Source organism: Pieris napi, chromosome 11 (genome assembly GCF_905475465.1).
Source record: "Pieris napi chromosome 11, ilPieNapi1.2, whole genome shotgun sequence".
In the NCBI taxonomy this organism is placed as follows: Eukaryota; Metazoa; Arthropoda; class Insecta; order Lepidoptera; family Pieridae; genus Pieris; species Pieris napi.
In genome coordinates, this window is record NC_062244.1 from 6,914,144 (window position 1) to 6,939,833 (window position 25,690).

General features: G+C 34.5%; 2 protein-coding genes and 1 long non-coding RNA gene across 5 annotated transcripts; 1 reads left to right on the forward strand and 2 right to left on the reverse strand.

Annotated features, from left to right (window-relative positions):
• Positions 1 to 5,545: 5,545 nt before the first annotated feature.
• LOC125053842 lies at positions 5,546 to 5,752 on the reverse strand. The gene is made up of 2 exons (XR_007117625.1): positions 5,712 to 5,752; positions 5,546 to 5,632 (listed from the first exon to the last, which is right to left on the reverse strand). It is a non-coding gene; the product is annotated as an uncharacterized LOC125053842 (long non-coding RNA).
• A 223-nt stretch (positions 5,753 to 5,975) lies between these two features.
• LOC125053846 (microtubule-associated proteins 1A/1B light chain 3B-like) lies at positions 5,976 to 18,230 on the forward strand. 3 transcript variants are annotated; one of them, XM_047655436.1, is made up of 8 exons: positions 5,976 to 6,154; positions 8,270 to 8,325; positions 8,899 to 9,033; positions 9,848 to 9,986; positions 11,020 to 11,081; positions 11,484 to 11,618; positions 12,404 to 12,547; positions 17,836 to 18,230. In XM_047655436.1, exons 1-7 carry the CDS (start codon positions 6,073 to 6,075, stop codon positions 12,533 to 12,535), a joined length of 741 nt encoding a protein of 246 aa, XP_047511392.1. In that variant the 5' UTR covers positions 5,976 to 6,072; the 3' UTR covers positions 12,536 to 12,547; positions 17,836 to 18,230. The 3 variants fall into 3 exon arrangements, with proteins under 3 accessions (XP_047511392.1, XP_047511393.1, XP_047511394.1); XM_047655437.1 differs by having other exon boundaries at positions 12,404 to 12,543; XM_047655438.1 differs by lacking the exon at positions 5,976 to 6,154 and adding an exon at positions 6,485 to 6,503.
• LOC125053847 (mediator of RNA polymerase II transcription subunit 29) lies at positions 17,809 to 25,629 on the reverse strand. Its single transcript, XM_047655439.1, has 5 exons — positions 25,264 to 25,629; positions 25,024 to 25,085; positions 24,307 to 24,391; positions 19,952 to 20,047; positions 17,809 to 18,726 (listed from the first exon to the last, which is right to left on the reverse strand). Exons 1-5 carry the CDS (start codon positions 25,471 to 25,473, stop codon positions 18,610 to 18,612), a joined length of 570 nt encoding a protein of 189 aa, XP_047511395.1. The 5' UTR covers positions 25,474 to 25,629; the 3' UTR covers positions 17,809 to 18,609.
• Positions 25,630 to 25,690: the final 61 nt, after the last annotated feature.

Genomic DNA, 25,690 nt, shown 5'->3' on the forward strand with positions numbered 1-25,690 from the left:
GTATGTTATGGGAGTGTGCAAACAGGATTGCCTCCAATAGAGCAGTAGCCTCTCCTGTGAACACTGAAGATTCGGGAGGACATTTAAATTTCAGGATAATTCTATACCGAGGAACCCAACAGGCAGCACCAACACAGCCGTCTGGAGACAGCTTTGATGCGTCAGTGTAAATAAGAAGATGATTTGGCCAATTTTGATTAATATAGCTTTGTAATTTGATGTTGGTATCTGGGGATCCTTTGATCAGACCAAGGTCTGTGATGATGGGAGGTTTGTATACCAGGGCTTTATAAGAAGTAGAATACAGGGGATTTATTGGAAAAGATATCAGGGGGTTAGGGAGGCTGGTGAACTTTAGATAACTATCTAGCAGATAGGAAGAGGAGTTGCGGGTACAAGGAGAATGTGATAGTTGGGATAATCGATGCCAAAGAGGGTGGGATGATAGCTGTAACATCTTGCTAACAAAGCGGTCACATAAATACTGCCGGCGGATGTGTAGAGGAGGATCAACACACTCAACCTGCAAAGCATTAGTGGGGGAGGATTTCATTGCACCTAGAATGATTCTAAGGCACCTATATTGAATTTTGTTTAGTTTCTCAGCAGCTGATTTGTTAAAGGGATCCAGAACAAACATACAGTAATCCATATGACTACGTACTAAGGCATTATACAATAACTTTAAAGAATAGGGGTGAGCGCCCCACCAAACTCCCGCTACTGCTCTTAGTACGTTAATACCTTTTTCGCATTTTTTGATAATGTGATCAGAATGGGCAATTCCGTTCAGCCGGTTGTCTAAATAAATACCTAAAAATTTTGCTTTATCTGTCAGGTTGATTGCTTGATTTTCAAATGAAATGAGTAGAGTGGGAATGTATCTCTTCCTTGTAAACACCACTGCCTGAGATTTGCCCACTGACAGGGACAAGCCGTGGTCAGACAACCACTGGCCTAGATAATACAAAGCAGAATTGATACGACAGGATACTTCCCCTATACTGCCTGAGCTGTGATAGAGGACAATATCATCAGCATATTGTAAAATATTGCAAAAACTGGTAACAGACAGTTCGAGGTCATGGGTATAAATGCTATAGAGCAGAGGGCTGAGAACTGAGCCTTGAGGGAGACCTTTCCAGACTAGTCTAGGGGGAAGAGAGGTATTCTGATGCTTTATCAAAATAGATCTGCTAAATAGCAGATTACATATGAGATGTACCATCCTCGAAGAAACACTCAGCTTAAGCAGTTTCTGCCTGAGCGCTGGAAGTAGGACACTGTCATATGCAGAAGCAATATCAAGAAACACACCCACAAGGTACTCTCCTTTTGTAAAGGCTAGGCGAATGTCTGTTGTCAGTATACTGAGGCTGTCTGTGGTACTCATACCCTTCCGGAACCCAAATTGGGATGAGGGGAGAATATTTCTACTTTCCATTAACCATTCCAGTCGGTTTTTAAGAAGGTGTTCCGTTACTTTAGCTAAAGTAGATGACAAAGCTATGGGACGATAAGAATTTGAATCTGAAGGGTTTTTTCCAGGTTTGAGAATGGGAATGACTATTTGAGATGTCCAAGATGTCGGTATAATACCAGTTTCAAAACTTTTGTTGATTATTTTTAGATAGTAAAGTTTAGCTTTGTCATTTAGTCTAGTCAGGAAGGAATATGGAACGCCATCTTCCCCTGGAGTTGAATCTTTGAGACCATTAAGAGCGATTTGAAGCTCAGAGAAAGAAAAGGGAGCATCCATTTCATTGTTAGCCGGAGCTGGCGTAGAACTTAGAAATGAGTCCACATAGGGAGCGAAAGGTGGAGCCAGTTTATCTGCAAAGTTGTTAAGCCAGTCAGAAGGGTTATTTGAAGAAGGATTAACATGGTTCAGGGAACGACGGAATCTCCTCACATTAGACCACACAATAGAGGATGGAGAACGAGGGCTAAGGGATTCGCAAAATTGTATCCAACTACATCTCTTCTTCCTGGATACCAACCTTTTAATTTTAGCATCAAGCTTCTGGTAATTAATAAAGTTCTCCTGTGTCATACTGGCTGAGTAGGATTTCTCTGCAGCCATTCTCTTATCAAACAAATCGCTGCATTCATCATCCCACCAGGGAGAGGAAAGCAGCTGATTTTTAGGAGAGTGCTTTTTGGGGATCTGGGAATCGGCCGAAGATATGAGAGAATTTAAAAAAAGATCATAGCAAGACAAGACATTTTCTTCGCATTCCAAATCAGGCAGAGTGTCTACCATGCAATCAACGGATTGAGCATAATCTTTCCAGTTTGCTTTTTTGAGTTTATATTTTAAAAGGGGGTTGTGGTAAGAGGGGGGTAAGGATTTGTTATTTAATGAAATAATTACAGGAAAATGATCACTGCCATAGGTGAACTCAAGGGCGTTCCAAGTTAGTTGCGAGGCTAGGTTAGGGGAACAGAGGGTGAGATCCACTGCAGATTTGGGATTCTGATTAGGGTATACCCTGCGAGTTGGAGAGCCATCATTGAGGATGCAGAGATTGACATCGTCGAGTAAGTCAATCAGCAGTGGAGCAAACCTATCACTAGCATGGCACCCCCACATAGTGTGATGGGTGTTAAAGTCACCCATGGCTATGATAGGGCTGGGAAGGGATGATAAAATTGATTGTATCTCAGGAAGAAGAGAAGGAGAAGGGTGAGGAATATACAAAGATACAAAAGAAATGTCTAAGGTACGAACAGCAACAGCATTAATCTGATCGCTGTGGGTAGGGAGAGGAATTTGGGAGAATGGGAGGGAATGCCGTACAAAGACAGCACTGCCCGCATACCCATCATTCCTGTCATCCCGCAGACAGGAAAAGCCAGGCACCCGAAATCGGGAACCAGGTCTCAGCCATGTCTCCGAGATGGCAACAATCGTGGGTTTATGGAGGTTTATGAGGGAAATTAATTCATGTTTTTTTGAACGTAAGCTTTTACTATTCCATTGAATTAGGGTTATTGGGTCCGTTTTGTAGTAATTTAAAAAGTTGGGATAGGTTTTTGGCAACGTTGGGCGGTAGGGGGATTTCGCTACATGGAGCGACAATACTTAGAAGAAATTCAGAAATAAATTCTAACATTTTTCCCTGAGAGGGAAGGGTGTCAACATTATTGTTGAGAGCACAACCATTTGGGAGGGATGAGGAGCACTCACCAACAATAGTCTGGTGAGCTGTTCTATCGTACCCCTTTGCTAGAGGAGCTTGGGGACGAGGGGAGCGATAAAATGTTTGGCGATAGGAGGCATTGGTAGGAGTTTGGGCTTTTTGAGTAGATTTTAGAGAATAGGCAGGAGGGGTAAACATTTCTTTTGTCATCTCAGCATATGAACGTCGGACAGGAGGAAACTTAATTGCTGCTTCAACGTATGAGATGTTGTCCTGGGACATCACCATTTTTATGGATTGCTGTCGAGTAAATTCTGGACAGCCCTTGTCAGAAGCAAAATGTTTGCCTGAGCAATGTAAACATGTGGATTTTTCTAAAGTGACTTCACACGTATCACCTGTATGGGGCTGAGCACACCTGTAACATCTTGGCTTAGATCGGCAAATCGATTTGATATGTCCAAAACGGCAGCAGTTCAGGCACTGTATGGTTGGGAGTTGGTAGGTTTCGACAGGGAGGGAAGTGTGGTAGGAGTAAACCTTGGCAGGGAGCATTTGCCCCCTGAAGGTAAGGACGACAGATTGGGTAGGCACCCAGGTGGTGACACCCTCAGTGACTGTTTTTCGGTTCAGTCGCCTTGATTTTAATACTTCACCACATCCAGGAGGAAGCTCTAATGAAATCACGAGTTCGTCCATTGACCAGTCCACCGGTACACCTCTGACCAACCCCATTCTGGTAATGTTGTAAGTGGGGATAATAGCTTTAAACTTGCACATACTAAGAACCGGGTTGACCAGAAAGTTGTTGGCAGCTTCAGCAGAAGAGAACTCAACGGTGATTTTATTACGGCCTATATTTTTTACACCATCGTGTATGATAGAATTAATTTTGTGCTTATGCATAAACTGGCCGAATGTTATGGCACGTAAAGAGGCTCCAGAAGATGGGTCTTCTACTTCACGGGAGACTTGGACAATGAACGGACCTTTATCTTCATTAGAGTAAGACCTAGGTCCATCGGAGAAGGAGGGGTGGACATAAAGGTGTTGTATAGACGGGTTCGCCTGAGCGGGATCCGTAATAGTTTTTTTAAAGGATGGTTCATTTCTCTCCTCTCCTTGTCGTTTGCGAGACGTAGAAGAGGTTCCCGGGTCAGGAGGCTCTGGGTCAGGATCTAGATCCATATTACTAAAACTGCAGCAACTATATTAATTTAAATTTTATACTTTACCAGCACCAATAGGGTTAGTTTTATCTAAATAGCACAATAACAACTATTTCAGCTTAGGAAAATCACAGAAACTCCGAGAAAAACACGGAAATCTCACTAACACGTGCGTCAACCAAAGCTAACGCGAGCCGACCTCTAACAACTAATTTAAATTTTTGTTAAATCTATGGAAATTGTACCTAGTAAAATTGACAATTTGGCTGTCAGTTTTGAAATTTGCTAATTTGACATCTGACAATTGTACAAACTAGCCTAGATTAGTCGTCCTAGTCTGTAGCTTTAACGTAAGATTTCGTTAAATTTTTTTATAGCTGAATCTCACCTTTCCTTCGCCAGAAAGAAGCCTTAGAAGTATATCAATGTGGAACGTGTTTTATTTAAATCTACTGTTTACTTGTGTTACTAGAGCCACAGGGTGTGTCTGTGAGACAGACTATAAATTCTACTCTATCTGGCATATTAAAAATTTTGTAATTTTACTAGCTAGAACAAAAACTTACTAATACTCAATATCCTAATACATAGATACTTTTAACTTACTAGTTATATTTAAGAAAAGTTAATTTTTATTTCCAAGTTTTAAATATACGTGTACGTATACCAATATACCATGCATCGATGAGCAGGAAGTTGGTTTCGTTCTCACATTTACTTAATAATGTATACTTATCTTACGTTATAAATCTGAATTTTTGTGTGTATTTGTTTGGTTGAACGGGCTTATCTCAGGAACAATAGGTTGTAATTGAACAATTGTTGTTATGTTGGATGGTCCCTTTATAGAAAAATCTTGAGAAATGGAATGGTTCAGATCTGATTGAACATCAATGAGAAATGTTACTAATACGGGGAATTTTTTACCTAATTTAATGTTTCCATTGCGTGCGCTGCATAGACTGCGAATTACGTAAAAGCAAATATACCTAATACAAATAATTTGTAACAAATAACAATTATTGTTATTTGTTACTTTTGTTAAGTTAAAAAAGTCCGAGACAAGGTAGGTTTATCATTTAAGGTTGACATTCTATAACCTTCTCTACTAAATTAGTTTTGAAATAAAACATTATTTGATTATACACTATTAACTTTATTTTATAAACATGATATTAATCTTTATTCGTATATCGCCTTTTATCAAGTGCTTAATTTAAAGCGAAACCACCCTTGACATAATTTGGTTTCAATAAATAACTTAGGATATCATAGTTCTAAAATAACTCTGCAATAAAATAATGGTTACATACCCCGCATCTGTAACGTTCAAAATAAACAATGAATTAATTGATGTAGAGCGTGGGTATAATATAGGTACATTTAAAAAACAATTTACCTTTTTTTCTGTTTATTTTTCTTTATTCTTTAGAAACGCCACGTAAACTCAACGTTTTGAGATAATCGTATATTGTTGACCACGACATTAAGCATTCGAAACTACTTAAGCCAATGTAAAAAGTGGATATCCGTTACAAAAGTATTATTTATAAGACAACATTACTTATCAGGCATCGATAGATGTTATGTGCATCTTAATGCATATACACGATTTGTATTATAATATAGTACAAATGAATATAGTTACCATGCATATGTGACAGCTACATAAATGGTAGTGTGGCCTTAAACAGCGCTGTGAACAGACGCCCGCGCCAAATAAAATTATCGACAGTCCAGTGTCGGAGCCGGTGAATAAAATGGAATTAAATTTTTTAACACTTATCAAACATGATGTGAACCACAATGTGAAACAGTGCTTTAAATCCAAAAAGAATTTCAGTAAGTATTTATTTACAATAATTCAAATATGAAAACAACAAGTAGCTGGTATATATATATATGTGTATATCTATTATATACTAATATAGAAACCAATGAAGAATATTTAACAAAGTTTATTGATTTTTTTATAAAACTTGTTTGCAGACGGTATAAGTGTCCCATACATACTACCTGCACTTTTTCTATGGGCACATTCCACATTGACTTGTAGCGAGTAAAGTTTTTTTCTTAAAATATAAACAAATATTGAAAGACAAAACACTATCGTTGAGCATTCCTACAATGATTAAAAGAGGACTCAAACTGTTGAAAATAAACGCGTGTCAACGAAATGAGAAATTAAAGTGTGAGTTTATATCCTTCTTAACAACATGTTACGACAACTTGTAAAGTGATTATGTGGTAGAACTAGGGACGTTTTTGGTACTCTAATAAACACTACGTTTCTTACGTCATTTATTTTATTATTGATATCTATATTAAAACAATTGTGTAACCTATTACTACATACTGATTACAACGGGGCTAATGTAGTCTACAACGATTTCAGAAGCTTTTGCGTGAAAATTTAAGCGTCTCCATCAATAATTAATATTTTATAACGTAGCAACGAAGTAAGAATATGGAATTGACGCATTTTTGTTAATTAAGACTTAATATAAACACGATTATTAATGTAAAGCCTAATAATTTGATCACAAAGTTTTAAGTCACCATTAGAAACAATATCAGTAAACGGGTCAAGTATATTATCTATCATTCAATATTTACCTAATTACGAATTGTATTTGTATACGTGACCCACGTCATTCTAACTAAATGGGAAAATTCATAGCATTGACCGATGCAACAACGGTGCAACCGGTTGTAGTTTCTAGTAATATTTGTTGTTTAAGGGTGTTAACGTTTATATTGAATGATTGGGAAAAAATACATAATAACATGAAAAATTAGTGAAAATAAAATAGTTTTCGATAAGCTTGATGTGGTAAGAACAAGGGTTTTTTGTAATTGAAATTCACGTGTCCCTTTAGTGTTTTTATTGTTAACACTTTTACACTTACACTTCTTGCTCTTTTACTCTTCTTGGTATTAATTATATAAAATGCATGAACTGTTGTCCTTAAACAAAATGTTATATTATTAAGTAAAAGTATGAAATAAATTTAACTTAATTCCGATACTGAACTTGCGTAGCCATTGCTAACTGTCCAAATTACCTATAATCAGTACATACAAAAAATATCATTATAATCAAACACAAAACCTATTTAAAAAATAATAGGCATTAATGTACTTTACTAATCACTTAAATAGGAATAGGTTAATTAATATATCAAATACATGTGCATGAACTCATTAAAACTAAGGATGCATAAAATATTCCACTTTTTATTTGGTATTTGTCAAACAGCAATTAGCAATCTAATTGTTTCATTAATGTTTTAAATAAGTGTTATACAAAGCAAATTCAGTCTGTCCCTGTGTGAACGTGTCATTTTTTTTTTGTTGGCCCATAACCAACTATAACAGTGTCCCAAATATAATTTGTTTCCATCAATATATAAAATATTGTCAAGGAAATAATTAATTGAACTTTACTATAAATTAACGAGCGGAACTTTGACCTAAGTATGTTTAGTTAAACTAGGTAATATCAATCAGCAAATCAACGTAGGTTATGTGTTGCAAGTATTATGATAACAAAGTTGCTTATAGTACTGTCTATAGATAATACTAGTATTAGCTAGTTAATTGCACTTAGGTCTAGCGTTGAAGTCTTTTATACTAGATTTTTATAAAGAGTTAATACTCTCTGGGTTGATTCTAAATATATTCCTTTATAAGATATAATGATACTTACCTTAATCAATCTTATATCTAAGTTTCTATAATAGTTTGTTTAATTATTAATACTTTGTAAGTTAAATTAGCTAAAATTAACAATAAGCGACCTGTTCCGGCATCGCTCACTGTCACTTGTAATTTTTTTTTTAATATTAGCCTACGTTACTCAGGGATAATATAGTATTGTAAATGAAGTTTTCAATCTAGTCGTTTAATATTTTCGTTACAAAAACGTCTTTTCTCATTACAATTTAATTGTTGCAGTTAGCAGAAAAGAAGAAGTAATGGCGATTAAAAGTAAATTTCCGACAAAAGTACCGGTAAGTTCCAATTTTTTGTTTTTTTATTCCGCTCTTGACAAAATTTAGTTTATATCATATAATGTAGTATAAAATAAATAAAGTCTCATTTATTTTATATAACAGGGGGCAAAAGTTCAGAAGGTTCACCTGATGTTAAGTGATAATAAATAAATCAGTGGCGCTACAACCTCTTTTGGTCTTGGCCTTAGATTTTTGAATCTGTTTCATGATCATTTTTAAATCTAATAGGCAAGTAGATGATCAGCCTCTAGTGCCTGACACACGCCGTCGACTTTTTGGGTCTAAGACATGTCGGTTTCCTCACGATGTTTTCCTTCACCGTTCGAGCAAATGTTAAATGCGCACATAGAAAGAAAGTCCATTGGTGCACAGCTTGGGATCGAACCTACGACCTCAGGTATGAGAGTCACACGCTGAAGCCACTAGGCCAACACTGCTCGATGTTAAGTGATACCGCCGCCCATAGACTCTTACATTGCAATAAGGCTCGCGAGTGCGTTGCCGGGATTAATAATTGATTATTATTTCCACCAGATGATGGAAACGATATAACATGTGTTTTTTTTACAGTTAATCGTAGAAAGATATCACAAAGAGCGCAGTTTGCCAACGTTGGACAAAACCAAATTTTTAGTTCCCGAAGATATAACAATGTCACAATTCCTAGTTATTATACGCAATAGGATCAAAATTAAGCCTAATCAGGTAAGATTTTACTACTATTCACTCTACTGTCTCTCTACTTAGAATTCTTCCCAAATATATGAAAATTTTGAAAGACTAATTAATCCTTATTATAATTTAATACCTATGTATTTAATGGAAACTGTTATTTTACTATCGCGAAAGGTCAGAGATATTATAAATTTTCACTTGGAATATTTTAATGTAAACAGTAGTTATTGATATTTAATAGGCTAAGATAAAAGATAACTATGTTACGTATGGAAACTATTCAGCATATATATATATACCTATTCTATAAGCGCAAGTAATTTTTGATTAAAGTTTCAAAAAAATAAAAACAGCAGCGCTACAAACTATAGCTTTGGGCCTCAGAGTATTGTTTTGTGATCATTTGTTTTTTTTTTCTAATAGGCAAGAAAGTTATCAGCCTTCTGCCTTCTGTGTACCTTGTGTGTATGTTTAAGTACAAAAATTACAGTAAAACTTATTATATTATACGGGCCTTATATAGTTTTATCTACCTACTATTCAATAATAAAAATCAATTAGAAAACTTCAAAACTAATCCATAATGATAATACATATATACTATTTGCCGAAAACATATAAGAAACCTTATACAATCTCAATTTCCTTCCATTATGAAAGACTCTCTCTATGGGCAAACCAAATCCTCTAATCACGCATGGAGTATGTATGTGATTAATAAAACAAATGATTGCGTAGTAAATTTATAGCATAAGTTATCCCGTAGACGTTTCATCTCTGTCATCTCATGACACACCATGACTCTGCCTTTTCCATACTTAAACGTCACTATTCTCCTTGGCAGGCGCTTTACCTCATAATCAACAACCGATCCATGCTGAGCATGAGTCTAACGATGGCACAGGCGTATGAGACATACAGCGATGAAGACGGTTTTCTCTACATTACATACGCTTCCCAAGAAGTTTTTGGATATCAGGACGGTGAGTTTTCTATATTTACTAACGCCCGAACCCAATAATCAATCCACAATCTGACCGTGACAGTCGATCGATCTTCTATCTGCATCTCAATAAACAAACCCTTCGAAAACAATCCATTTTTGGCGACGGATAAAATGCTCTTTGTCGTTCCATTTTACCGAGTTTTCACTCATATTTGCTAATCAATGTAAACCAAATAAAGTAAATAAAACCGTACAAATAACATTAAAATATACAGGTGTATGATTAAACCATAAACAGTTTTCTTAATTATTTAAAAACTGGTGTAAGTTAAAATCTGTTAAAATAATTAACTGTTGATTTCGAGGTTTCGTCAACTGTCATTTTCATACAAAGGTCTATCCACAGACACCTATCCCATGGATAGCTTGTATCGACAGAAATGGCTATTACAACCCGTCGATTGGTTATTGGCACACTTGTTACAACATTTGGATAAAGATTACTATCTCAGATGGTGGATTACGGATTAAGATAGGTTATTGGGTTCGGGCGTTAATAAGGATTTAAAATCGATCGATTTTTATAACGGCCTCTCATGGACACCTGCATCATCAGATGTCTTGAAAGCGCGTTACCGTCCTAAATTAACAGAGTTCTTATATATATTCAGTGAAGCAATTCTTGACGTGTTACCCCATATCTGCTGTGCCCAAAAGATGTTAAATTTTCAGTCAGTAATGCCGGTTTCTTTACAAGGTTTATTTTCCCCGTACGAGTGTTTTTGCACACATAACAAGTATTGGTGCACGAGGTTCTCACAACAACACAAGAAAAAATGCTTAAACTCCTTAATATGCTTTTTTTTAAACGTCAGGGAATTTAATCGGATACTGAATGAACCCTGCATATTAATGAAATAAGTATTTCGTTAATGCAGAGACAATAACCAGATATATCCAATTTCTAGTAGGTAGATATAAATATTGTTGCATCCGTCTTTCTACTCTTGGCGATAAGGCATCGTTTATATAATTTAATTAATATTATGTTTACCAAATTATTTGTGCAGATATGACGGGGTCAAACAAAGAGGTTCAAGTCATTAGAGACAGATTTCCAAACAAGATTCCGGTGAGTTTTTTCAGATTGTACCTATATGTCAAGGGAATTGACAGCTCCTAATTTAATTTCCTCACCTCTTCTAACAGAAGTCTTAGGGTTGACTTACGGCAAAACAATGTTTGATAAAATATGGACAAGACATAAATATAGTTAACCATAATTAATCATAGTATTTAATTATATTGTTAACAATGTTATAACTTAAGATTTACGAAGCTACGTTATTAGGCATTTTTTTTAAAGACAGTCTTCACTTGTTTCACTTCATTACAACTAGAAACATTTATTATAAACCTATTTATATTTGTATGTAGAAAAACACTTTACTTAGTTTATGTTAAAATTTTAATAAAATAAATCTTTGATAGATTTAATTATTGTTTTTAGTTTGAGTTCTAATTTGTGTTTTAGTTGTACGTGGAAAGATACGCCAGAGAGAAAGAAGTACCAGTGCTCGGAAGAAACAAATTCTTAGTGCCACAGGAGCTCACGATGTCCCAGTTCCTATACATCATCAGGACAAAAATGAAATTGAGAGATTCCCAGGTATACCCATTTATTTACTACTTACTTCACTTAAATTAAGTTCAAAGAGTATCCAATACTGAGTTCGTTTCATGGATCGTTTTTTTTTTGTTAGACGGCTCATTGGTCTAGTGGTTAGTACCCCTGACTGCGAATCCATGGGTCCCGGGTTCGATCCCCGGCTGAGACAAACATTGGTGTGATGAGCATTTGGTGTTGTGCTTAGGTCTTGGGTGTTTAAATATGTATTTATATGTCTATCAATATATAATATGTATGTATATTCGTTGCCTAGTACCCATAACACAAGCTTTACCAGCTTAGCATGGGACTAGGTCAATTGGTGTGAATTGTCCAATAAAAAACAATAAAAAAAACGTTCTTGTCCTTATTTCCGACCATTGTTTGGCCGTGGCATTTTAATAAATTCAATAAAAAAAATATCTTTTGTTATGCTAAGTAAAAATAAGTACATCGGGAGGGTCGCTGGGTCCCTGTGATATAAAAATAATCGAAAGGCCGCGATATAAAAATAATTTATGATACTGATAAGCTGTTTTCTTTATTTTAAATGGGGCAAGTGATTAACTAGATAATTTAAATTGTCTTTCAATTAGCACAGTAATTACTAAACTATTGTAAAAGAATATGATTAAAGGTATTAAAATATTTAAATGATAAAACAGCAATGAAAGAAGATAATTTTCAATAGTTTCCAAGAAACTTTATTGTAGTGGCACTGCTTTGAAATTGAAATGCGACAATTCGATATTTCGAAAAATGTATATCTATCTATTTGTTTACAGGCGCTGTACCTATTAGTCAACGATAAAGTGCTGGTTAGCCACAGTATGACCATGGCGCAGGCTTATGAACAGTTCCGTGGACCGGACGGCTTACTGCATATCACCTATGCAGCGCAACAAGTCTTTGGCTGAAAGCTATTGTAGGTAGGAACTATAATTTCATTTCACAACTGTATCCCATGACAGCATCACCAAAAAGGTTACAATCTAAAATGGTGCCGCACGAGTTGTCATGTCAAATGTCATGTCTCCCTAGAATCATGGATTATTTTCTATTAACAATTTAAAGAAAATTTTGAAGTGAAACTTCTTTAACGGGGTTGGAAAAAAATTTAGTGTAACATTTTTACGTTACGCGTCACATTTTTCCGTTACGCGCCATCTTTTGAAGTGAAACTTCTTTATCGACGTATGGGAGAAATTTTGTAGCAGGTTACGCGCCATGTTGCTTTTTGAAGTCAAACTTCTTTATCGGAGTTGGAAAAAAATTTACACACATTTGTCACATTTTTCGGTTACGCGCCGTCTTTTTCTTGTCCCTACCACGGTTGACCGAAGAGATTCGAAGCCATTAGTAACAAAAATATATAATAACGATAACAATGATAGTAATACTAATAATTCTATTACAATTAATGAAATTCTGTAATAATCTTAGTACTACATAGTAGTACAGTAATAAGTTAAAATGAAATACATAATTGTATTTGTATTCATGTCTATGATAATAAAAGCCTTTTGTTAAACTTTATCTAATTTAACTTTATTTAACCAATTTCTGTAAAGTTGCATATAGTAGATCATTTTTCGAAAAATAAAGTCATAAAGAAGTTTCACTTCTTGCGTGTGTACACCTAGTACACGCACACATTTTTTTTTCACATTATATCACATGAGATCAAATAGACTTGAGGCATACTAACTTAACACATTTCGCAACGTGTTCTTAGTCGGAATACAAAAAATCATACCCTACTAATAATTTACTACGTATCTTTATATACTCGATAATGTAATCACATTTATACCTTCATTAGAAAGCTCTAGAATCTATCATATAGACAGGCACGAATAGATACCGTCCCGGACGTCCGTAGATAGCATTGGCGATAATTTCCAAACATTCTCCCACGATGCACCGGTTATAGATAAATAGTAATCAAGTAGACAAAACAATCGAACAACGATGTCTTTTTGTTAGATAATTTTCACTATATAGATAAATAATATAAACAAAATACAAGATAACGAATCCATAGATAGCATAACATAAACCAAAGAGTAAGTTGAAGTGCACTACGACACGATAGTAAAACAAAATGTCAAAATGAATCGACTAACAAATAAAAAGTTCAAAAAGTAAATAAGTATAAACTTATGTACAATTTGAATGTGAGACGATATCAGAATGATAGCGATTGCCGATAACTTTGTCTCAAAAATATATTTTATCAACATTGTGTTTACATTTTATGTCTAATTATAGACGTGTACAGTCAAAACCGTTTATAACGACATCGCTTACAACGACCTATCGGTTATTACAACCAGATTGTACGGTCCCGTCCGAATCCCTAGTAAACTATTCAGTAAACAAACCGCTTATAACAACATCGGATACAGCGACATATCGCTTACAACGACGAAATTTTATCGATATTCATCGGCTATAACGACCAACCGCTTCTTGTCTCAGCAAAACAAAACAATACAAACGATTTTAAATCTTATTTAGAGGCGTTGAATGAATATTTAGGCATATTATTACCTAAGCACTTTCTCCCAACGAACAGTTTCAGCCAACAACGATTTCGGAGGCTCTTAACGCTGTAACGATTTTACAAAAATTTGTTGCCTTTAACGAACAGTTTGATACTGGTGATACTCATACCTTGAGGAGTATGAAACGTAAAATGCAAAAAATATTTGAGACTGGGCTAAAAAAAAACAGACCAAAATGACTGATTACTTTTGTACCTAATTATTTCGTAATAAATATTTTTGTTTCTTTTTTGACTCGTTTACATATTATAATATTAACATACCATATTATAACCCATACCTACCTATTCTAGATAGATAACTATGATAATGTTACTTGTATGTATTGTACATACATATGAACTATACTTGTGTGTATATAATATATGACATTGCTTATAACGACTATCGGATATAACGTCGGCAACTATACGGTCCCTTCAATGTCGTTATAACCGGTTTTGACTGTATTTCCAATAGATAACAGCTCATCTTTTAACAAACCTTTTTTTTTCCTTTGATCTTTTCTCGGTCTTTTCGTGGTAAGCCTGAGCTGTGAGACTTTTAGATAAGTATCATAACAGGCAATGTAATTTACCTCTGATTAAACCACTTTTCTAAACATTACAAATCTTGTTTATATCTAGGCGAGTGATAATATTATGAATATTCAATTTTTATTATACAGAATTAAATACAAATTTGTATTATACAGTTCTTTAACCCTCTGCAACAATCAACTTGTTTTTTTATCTCACTTATCTATGCTCAGAATATAAATAAATATTACAAAGAGTTATATCACACGTTATTATATACACTTAAAGATAAAAATACGATCGATGAACTGAAGTTGTTTATGGATTGTTTTTATATGCGTTTCCTACTTTGTTAATAACTTTTATTGTAGCTGTAGTATTTATTAACCGAGTACATTTTTAAGTTGAAAACTGATTGTCTTACACGAGTACTACTCACTTATATAAAACTTTACGGATATGAACACAAATTTATTACATTTACGGGTTTATTTCTGACCAAGACTGCTGCAAAGCACTCGAAACGTCGAATTATGCAAAAAATTCATATACATAATATGTTCCTAAATTCCATCAATCTTCTCTGAAGGTGTCTATCTATATCCGCGAAATAAATAGTTATGGATGGAAGGATAATGTAAGAACGAAATGATATAACTGGAGTAAAAACGGCAACACTGGTTCTAGTAAAGTTCTACCAAAGGTCTAATTATATAGTGTCTTTCATGCATTGTTTTACTGAAGTGTAGTTAAGCAACGGAAAAATATATAGAGAAGGTTTTAGTTTAGTCATAGTGACAACGAACTATTATTTCTATGATATACATATAACAATTATTATTATATAACGATGGTTAATTAAATGATATAAAATCTTTTATGGTAATGTTTACAATAGTATAAAGTACCGAGGACCGTAAACTGCCTGCATTAATAACAAAATATGATCGATTTATTAACTTGTTATTCCCTGATAATTGTATCTATGTGAAGTGGACACATTGTTGATTGTAAGCTATAATAATTATTCTTAGGCAATTGGCAGAGATTAAAGATTGTTAGATCATCAAGTGCTGTAAATTTATAACTAATTTTTAAATATCGCGTTAATTTAACTTACACTTATAGCTTGAGACTCATTTGCTCACGCTTTGTCACGTGACCATTTTTATACATATCGTTTGACATTAGTGGGTCACGTCTGTAGATTTTGTCTCAAGCCCCAGTTGTTACATAAACATACCGACAGTTCTAGAATATACGAGGTAAAACTACAGGAAGATCTTTACTGGAAAATTATAACATTACATATACTTAAATTGCGAGCAATTACGAAATTAGCTTTTGAACTATTAGCAAAGTTAGCATGTGTCATTTCGACGTTTAATCCGTAGAATCGGTATGTACTGATATAGTATTGTCTTACGATGATACCTTTAGATTACGAACGCTTCACAACACACAGACTAAAAACAAAATCGAAATATTACATGACCGTTTTGTCATTAATGCTGTTATAGATATCTTATATCAGTTAAATATCTTCTAAAACTAACGGTCACTTATTCGACTATGCATAGATAGTCAAATGTTTATTAGGGGCAATGCACTCCTTAAATTACATAGCCCTTATCGCTAAACGTGTTTGATATTTAAGTTAATTAGCAAATTCGATACCCTAGTTGCAAATCACAAAGGCATATGCTTTTGGCGACATTTTCAGTTGCCAAGGATACTATCTGTTGTGTAATATAACGGGTTGTTGCCCTTGTAATCACTTGTTAACTATTGTTTCCATGCGAATTGTGCGGAGGTGTATCTAATTTCAAATTGTTATCTAATATTATGTGGGTTGTACAATACAGTGTTACTAGTGGCATGATCGTGCTACGTGACAAACTTTGGGTTTCTATGCGGTCGTACGTAAAAAATTAACAACCGTAATTTATAAAGTGACTTAAATATTTGCAAAGATGTAATTAGTTATTTACTCTGTAGACTTTCTAATTTTGAAATATTTATCTGTAATTTGTTTACTTATGATGCTACGTCTACAATCCCTCGTCTATCTTGTCTTGACTATACTACTATAGTTTATGGAAACTTGTCTATCATAACTGTCCCTAATGGACATATATTTTTTTAGCGGAGTCCAGGTTTATTTAATAACTTTGTTATTTTAAAATACTACTTTCCGTAATTGTATAAAATATGTTTATCACGTATTATGCCTGTATTATTCCACAGCAGTGGACATTTTATTTATGTCACAATAATAACTTTATCATGGGTCTTATTCGAACACATTCGAGGCTTGTGAGATAGCAGCGATTTATGTTCTTTCTACTGTCTACCCCCAAGGGCTGGGCTATAAATCAGTACGGTTGATAACGATTCTCCGTAGACCAAAGGGCAACAATATTCATTGTATTTTAATCAAGAATGGGTAATTTCCAATTGATCTAAAACGAAACTATTATTACTTTGTCATATCGAAAACAATATATCTGGGATTTATGTATACAAACTTCATGCACAGTGAGGTCATATGTCAGTCTAATACCACAGATTTTTTTTGAAGGCAAGACAAGTAGGATATAGGATAGGTCACTTATTATAAAATTTAGAACATACCTATGGAACATACCTTGAGGGCCCTCAAATCCTTACCAGAAATCTCGATCAAACTGAAATTTTGGAAATTTCTCCCATTTTCAAAATAAATATGACAGGTTGCAACCCCACTTTAATCATGACAACTTAGTTGAGAGAAATTCAAAAGTTATGCCTAGGGAATTCCCCTAAATTCTTTCTGTAGGTTGGCAGTGTCGTCAATTTGACGGATAGTGATATGTGCGTTTTGGAATTCGAGATTGGATGCATTTATAAGAAAGAATTAAACAACACAGTTGTTCGAGTGCCCTGCAGTGCACAAAATAGCTTAGCATTTTTTAAGAATTTGTATATTCATACTTTTATTTGATAAAACCTAATCAGTTTACACAGCAGGGGGCCCCATTTTTCAATTTGCCCCAGGGCCCTTGGTTGCCTAGCTACGCCACTGCATAGAGGCTATATCAATTGAAAATAAACTATTTATGCTAATATTTAAATGTATTTTTTTTATTTCAGATGTTCATGGGCGTCAAGTTATGTCGATCAAAGAAATATGATATAAAGACTGATAGTATTTTACGATTTTACAATTGTGATTTTAATATAAGTTTTAAATTATAACCATGCTGTAACTTCTCTAAAGGCAGGTCCGATTAGGTAAGACCTCATTAACAAAGATTGTAAAATAAAATATGTACAATTTTTGTTAAATGGGATCTGATGAATTTTATATAAATATCATAAATATATATGATCTCAAAGAACGATCTTCCAGTTATTAAATGACATAAAAAATATATGAATTTGATTAAAATTAAAATAGTGCCATTGATGTATGAGTGGCAGAGAAATAAAGATGTAATAATGTAAGACATTTTATTAATTTGTCCTAAATAAATAATTGATAAAAGCCAGTTTTTTATTTGATAGATGCGTACAGTACAACTTTTCTACCGTTTTGACTAATATTCTTATTAAGGGCGGAGCGTAGCTTATCCTTGTTGCTTTACTAGTATATTACAAATGTGTAAGTTTACTCATTCATAAAATCTAAGTTTTGACATATATCCACTCTTGTGTCAAAACGATAGTGTTTCTGTTGGATTTCGGAGGTTCATCTGTTTTTTTTACGCAGAGCTCACGATTTCCTTATACAATATATAGTATCTATTATATTGTTTAAAGACAGAACATTTTACCCGGGTTGCGCCTTTCGAATATTTAATATTGTATCATTTTAGGTTTTGCTTACACAATATATATAATATACCTATATGAAAACCATATATACTATTCTGTAGGTGATATGTTTTGTGCAGCAGCAACAAGAGTGTCGTGTATATCTTTCGCATATGCGATCTGAAGTCTTACAGTGTTCAAATATTGAGGGTAGCTGAGTGTTGTTTCCTGAAACAAGTATTTTTAGTCAGTTCAAGTTACAGTAACGTTATATAAATAGCTAAAAACAAAAAGCGTCGAATTGTAAACGTACTTCTACGGGTTTTTAAACGATTAAAATTTAGGAAAAAAAGTATAACTTGTTCGTACAATGAAGCACAGGAAAAGTGGCGTAACAATAGGGTGGCAGGGCTGGCAAAACTCCACGGGCCCCCGACCCAAGAGGGCCCTTGCCTAAGAGATATTATGTTCTATGGATGAATGTAAAGTCTCCAATACGCATTGGGCTAGCGTGAGGACTACAGAACATTCCCTCTCGCCTAAGAGAGGCCTATGGCCTTAAGTGGGACATATACAACGTGTAATTGAATACGCTGAGAATCTCGAAGTTTATTAAAACTAAACTGAGTACAACGTGACGATTTTTACTGATCATCAAAAGAATTTGCCACGGGCCCCAGATGTTAGTTACGCCACTGTGCAGGAATGTCTCATTTCTTGGCCACATCCTCTATGACCAGCAGTATCGACTATTGCAGACTATAATGATGGGCAAAATTGCGGGTAAACGCAAACCTGGTAGGCGCAAAATGATCTTGGCTAGGGAACATTCGAGAGTGTATTGGGGTCAAGTTAGTGTAACAACTGTTTAAATTGGCAATGAACATGATTTCGGAGATGGACTAAGTTAGTTAGGGGGCGTCCATAAATTACGTGAGGTGTTCAAGGGGGGGAGGGGGTCAAGTCAAATCTCATTGAATCTTACGTTAGAGAGAGAGGGGGGTCTCGGCAAATATCACGCAATTTTTTTTCTGATTGAAAAAAAAACTTGGAAAACGGTTGACCCTAAAGGCCATCCTGTAACTTCCCGCTAACTCCATACCTAAACGCTCAACATTTCACTTATTTTGTTTTAGTCGTAAATAAAAGCACGAAGAAATTTTTTTTTCTTTTTACAATAACAATCCAACGCGTTTACGTAAGAAACCCACGTTTTGAAAAATCTCACGTGAGATTGAAGGATAGGGGAGGGGGTTGAATAAAATCTCACGACATCTCACCAGGGGGGGAGGGAGTCACAGAAAATGAGTAGTAAAGTAGTAATTTATGGACGCCCCCTTATAAGAGAGGCAAGAAGAAAGACAACTATAAAAATAGGATCATTTTTTCTTTGCCCTGTTTCAACGATAATTGTAAATGTTCCTTTGAAACGAAACACAAATAATAATCTTACTTGTACGGGCCCCGAATCCATTCTAGATGGTATAACAGTGAGGGGAAGATAGTGCGCTGCCGACTGAGCTTGTTGAATACATGTTGTCGCTGTCCTCTGAAATAAAAAAACAATAATAAGACCTAATACTGACAAGGTATGTGTTCTACATTACCTATCAAATGCGGGTTATAAATAAATATTTGATAAAATAATATTGGTTGTAAAACTTTTTATATCAAAAGAGGTCCTCGTAACTAAACGAAGTACGAGAATATGTTTACATTTTATCTAAAATAAAAAAAACAACAAAATTTTAGTCCAGTGACGAAGGGAGCGTTCAAGTATTACTTAACGAATTTTAGGGGGGAGAGGGTCCTTTTTTGTAAAACGTTACGATGCGGGGCCGGGATTGAATTACGCGTTATTTTTAATATTATTTTCGACTTTCCTGTACTTTACACTACATAATGGTATATTTTTGGGTATAAAGAGTCACAAGGTGGTCACGAAACGTTTTACTATACTTGGGTACAGAAAAACGTTACGGCGCGTTACATGGGAGGGGGTCAATAATCTCCAAAAATTGCGTGACGTAATACTTGAACGCTCCCAAATGTATTCCGTCCGTAGCTACACAATACAACTTCTCTTACCAGAAAAATAAAAATTTGCATTGAGCTGATAGGTCTAAGGCAAAAGCGATATATGTATGAATGTCAAACCATCAAAAAGTTTCAATAATGAATTGCTTTATAAACGTTGTTTGAAAGCTGTAAAGATCTCTAATAAACGGAACAATTTCCTCATCTGATTCTTATCAGGCAATTAGGGAAGCAACATTTTTGCTAATCATTTAAATAAGTCAATATTTGTAAGTGCATCAAAAAGTTTCCTTTCGATAAGATCCTTTTGTGTTATTGTTGCTATTTACGTATGAATGTGTTATCAATTAGTTATTGATAAAATTAACTCTATACAATCGAATGATGAGCATCTGACTGTATAATTTTACAAGGGTTACGCGTTGAAGGATTTTGAACTCTATTTCTATATATTAAAGACTAAATCGAATGGAATTTCTTGCGTCGTTAACGCAACCTTATACGTTAAGCACAAATATGCTGCAGCAGTGACTAGTAGCTTCAGTGTGCCCTGAGGTAGGTTCGATCCACTGTACACCAATGGAGTCTTTATGTCTATTATGAGGCACATAAGGCGCCTACTTGTCTATTAGAAAAAAGAAATCGGTTGTCTCTAAAGTCGGTTTACTGACGATAGTTGAAAAGAAAATACTGATGGAATGGTTGCATCGATTATGCCTCTTTGTCGCTCGTTCCGCGCTCTCGCTTGCACTTCAAGCCTTAAATGGAACGTCTCAGAGAGAGGTAACGCCGCATGCGCCATGTTTTGTCGAATTATAAGACGTTGTCCCGTCAAAAACAAATGATGAAACAGATACAGAAGGTTGTAAGCGCCACTGGTTGTTTTTGGGGATTTCTGGCATAACATCTCTGTGGATGTGGAAATTTAATATATGAAACTCAAGTATCTTCTTCCCCCATTGGACAAAATTACCAGGCGTATGTAACATTAAAGATCTATTTGGTCACATGTCATGTACTACTTTTATTACGATTCATATTGGTTTTATGATTATGAACAAAGGTTAATTTGATAAAGCGTCGTGCATAATGATCTTATTTTTACTTTATGATAAAAAATAAGATAGTAGAAGTTTTTGATTACAAGTTACGTCAAATTACTATTTCATCACACATCCAATCAATCGCTTACTAGACCAAAGTCACATATATAACTAAAAATTACAAGAGATTTGAATCTAGTTAAAAATAAAGAGTTAATAATATCTTTATTCTCTAGCGCAGCATTAATTTCGCTTGTTTCTTATTATATTGGGCACATAGAAGAAGTTTGGTGTGCGCAGCAAGGCGAGACGGTAATTTTTCCGTGTAAATAACTTGCAACTCTATAGCGCAAATTCGGCCCCACGTGGAGTACTGTTCTCAAGTGTGGTATGGAGCTTCCTAATACCAGCTCCTTCCATTTGACCGTATTCAACGAAAATCGATTGGAATCGTCGACGACCACTCACTTTCCGAGTAGCTCGATACCTTGGCGTTGCATAGAGATGTAGGGTCTCTCTGCATTTTCTACCAAATTTACATCCGATGATACGTCAAGGCATAATACGAAATTTCACCCGTAACACCTCGACGTCCGTCTTTCCACAACTGAGAGTTTTTAAGGCAGTTTTTACCGCTCACCACCACTATGTGGAACCAGCTGACCACTGAAGTATCGTCGAACAAATTCGACTTAGGGTCCTTCAAGAAAAGATCGTACCAATTCTTAAAAGGCCGTCAACCCACAAAGAAATACCTTCGAGAATTTATTTAGTCTCTATGAACATCGCTCAATTCCGGATTGTTGTTAGTTCCAATAAATGGAATAAGCAAAGGCATTAGTGATATCCATGAGTTACTGAGATAGATGAGGTCAATAGTTTAATGGTTGCTTAGACGTAACTAAACATACATGTTTACTGCTACGTTACATAGTAACAGATAGGTATATAGATATTTACTTGTTTGTATGAATGCAATTTGAATAACAAACCATTAGTAGTTTGTAAAATAGAACCTCGAACTTAAAATAGAACATTATATTACAGATAAATATTTAAAAAACTATTACTTTAAAGTATAAAAGTCAATAAACTCTTCAAGTACAGTACTGTTAAAGTCAGTAGAAGCTTTTTAGGAAAGCAGTTAGTTTAGTGTCTAGGCCCAGAATTTTCAACCATCTTGCGTTGAACTTAGGTGCGCAATTAATAGGTGGGGGAAGACATCGTTATTTAATTAACGATGTGCTATAAACAATTATAATGAAAACAGATACAAAAATCTGGGTACAAAATTGACAGTTATTGCACCACCGATAGCTATACAGGGCGTCCCAAAGTTATGGGACATGAAGGGAAAGTACCTTAAATATCGTAGATAGGGTATTTTACTGAAAGAAGACTTTATGTTATTTTTAAAAGTTAGTAATTCTGCTTTCAAAGATTTTCTAAAAATTACTTGCCTCGTCTGGGAATCAAACCGACTTAAATGTGTAAAAACCACCCCTACTTTTATGATGCCAATCAAAAGAATGGCCAAAAACTAATAACTCTTCTTAAGAAACATAGATATCTATTATCTATTTTAAAAGAAAGGAACAGCGTGAAATTAATCATTTTAATCAAATTAAAAACATACATGAAACTGCCGTAGTCAATTAAGTGGGTATTTCACCCCTACGGTGGTTTTTTTTTACATTTAAGTCGGTTCGATTCCCATACGAGGCCAGTAATTTTTAGAAAATCTTTGAATGCAGAATTACTAACTTTTAAAAATAACATAAAGTCTTCTATCAGTAAAATACCCTATCTACGATATTTAAGGTACTTTCCCTTCATGTCCCATAACTTTGGGACGCCCTGTATATATAAAAATACACATAGGGAGATTACTAATATAATAACAAAATGTAAAATACCTATAATGGACCATTACATAATTCAAATAATACTAGTGAGATATTTTTGGAATGTGATTGCCTGTACAACATAGATGTGTTAACTATATAATATATAATCAAGAAAACCTATTTAATTTAATTATGTCTTATCTAAATAGGATAATTTAATAATCGCCGATGACGTTAATCAAAGCACATTATATTTTATCTAAAGGACAAGCAAGTTCATGCTAAGTATGGTTGGGCTAGGTTAATTCAGGCTGTTTCCGCCACAGCGGAGATAGAGACGGATCGAGTACGGTCAGTCTCGTGGAGTTTATGACTTACAACATCTATTGTCAGAGCTTTCGATTTCATACTAATATAATTCAAAAATCTAGGTGGTGAGATTTTAAAACGAAAGTCGAAACAGAGTCAAACGGAGATGGATCGTGTCGCATGCGATTGGATTCTATTGATAAGAAAAAAAGTACAAATAAAAGGTTACTGAAAATGTGTACAGCATTCGGGAGCCAAAGCAAGAGATCCTACATGCTAAATTATGTCAATGCAAAGGAGCTAACAGTGTTTGCTTTTAATAAGGAGAATAAATGACTGAACTAAGATCATGATTTGATCAATGTTCAAGACATATTAAGGCTGCAATATTCAAAATGTTTCAGAGTTTGGAAAATTTGATTTGTTACACATTTTCCTATGTTACTAAGCAAATTTTCTGTGTCCAAAATATGTCACATTTTTTGTTACTTAATACACTTGAAAAAAAGTTTAATACTTTATATTCAGTTACTTAGTTAACATAAACTAAACCAGTTTGAAATAATACTTACCAAATGAAGCTCCATTTGATCACAGAGTGAAAAAAATTCTTCTAAATTTTTATCAAACCTTGCTCCTGGAGGCTCGTTGCTTTTTCTGAAATAACATTTTAAAATTAAGAAATAAGTAATGCTCAGAGCCAAATAATATAGACCTGACTCCAAAAAACAAAAGTATTAGTTGGAGGCAGACAATACACAAATATGTTTTTTTATTAAAATACAAATATTTATGTCCTATCATAAATTTTATAACCTAAAGTTTGTCTACTATGTGATGAAATGAGCAGTAATCATCAGGAAGCAACAACAGGTTGCCCAGAAGATGTAACATCAATATTTTAAAATATAGGTTAATAATAATTTCACTTAGGCAGACAGCATGCCAATAATGCTTAGGGTCTGTTTCACAATGTATGGATAAGTTCCAAATTAGCTATTTATTACATATTGGTAGGATAAACACTATTGTTGCGTTTCACAACTGTCAGATAGCACTATTCGTCACATAAAGTCCATCATAAGGTATGAGTCCGTTGAAATGCCAAATAGCACAATTTATCTTCCAAATAATTTATGTGTTGCATAGCTATTTGGTACTTTATCCATACATTGGGAAACAGACCCTTAATCTGAAATTATTGTTGATTAAAAAATCTACAACAGTTTGTTTAATTAAAGAATTTATATTCCCATTAAAAACTGCAACAAATATAATTATATACTCACTGAGTATTTGAGTCCACATTGTGATTGTGATGCAATATTTGGGCTGCTGATTTTAATGTCACCTGGAATATTAATACACTCATAAGTTGAAGTTTTATTAAACCTATAATTGTTGTAAGATTGCAATAAAATAATATTTGAGTTCTACAAGGCACGAAAAAGCATTCATGCCTTTCTACTGTTCATAGTTACTGGTTAAGTATTGATACAGAGCAACCATTATTAAGAAGGTATACTTACAGGTAGACATTCTCTCAAGGAGCTCATCAATGTTTTAACCTTTGTAATATTATCCATTTTGTCCTGTTGGGTTTGCTGTGGCATGGGAGCTGGTGCCATTTGATGCGGAGGCTGCTGCATTATCTGACCACATACTGGCATTTGCATGGGCGGTGCAGCACCCATAGGAGGACCAGGGTTCATGCCACTATGCATGTTCATTTGATTCATTTTATACTTTTTAATTCATAAAGTCACAGTAAACAATGTTAAAGTAATTTTCACTTTTTTAACTAGTCGATATGGTTAACTTTTATCAAAGTAATTTATATGTTGTTTTAAATTTTATTGTTTACTAAATATTTCAATAATATGTAAAGTTGCAAAATTATTTAGTATTGACTATTGGCTATTATAAAAGTCAGTTCCATTTGTCAGTTGTCACATT

Excerpts from the sequence above, each read along its gene's own strand:
- LOC125053846 (XM_047655436.1), top strand. The coding sequence starts at position 6,073 with ATGGAATTAAATTTTTTAACACTTATCAAACATGATGTGAACCACAAT. Across the intron at positions 11,082-11,483 it reads GATTTCCAAACAAGATTCCG|TTGTACGTGGAAAGATACGC; the intron begins GTGAGTTTTTTC and ends TTTGTGTTTTAG. Across the intron at positions 11,619-12,403 it reads TGAAATTGAGAGATTCCCAG|GCGCTGTACCTATTAGTCAA; the intron begins GTATACCCATTT and ends ATTTGTTTACAG.
- LOC125053847 (XM_047655439.1), bottom strand. The coding sequence starts at position 25,473 with ATGAATCAAATGAACATGCATAGTGGCATGAACCCTGGTCCTCCTATG. Across the intron at positions 24,392-25,023 it reads AATGTGGACTCAAATACTCA|AAAAAGCAACGAGCCTCCAG; the intron begins GTGAGTATATAA and ends ATGTTATTTCAG. Across the intron at positions 20,048-24,306 it reads ATCAAATGGAGCTTCATTTG|AGGACAGCGACAACATGTAT; the intron begins GTAAGTATTATT and ends TTTTTATTTCAG.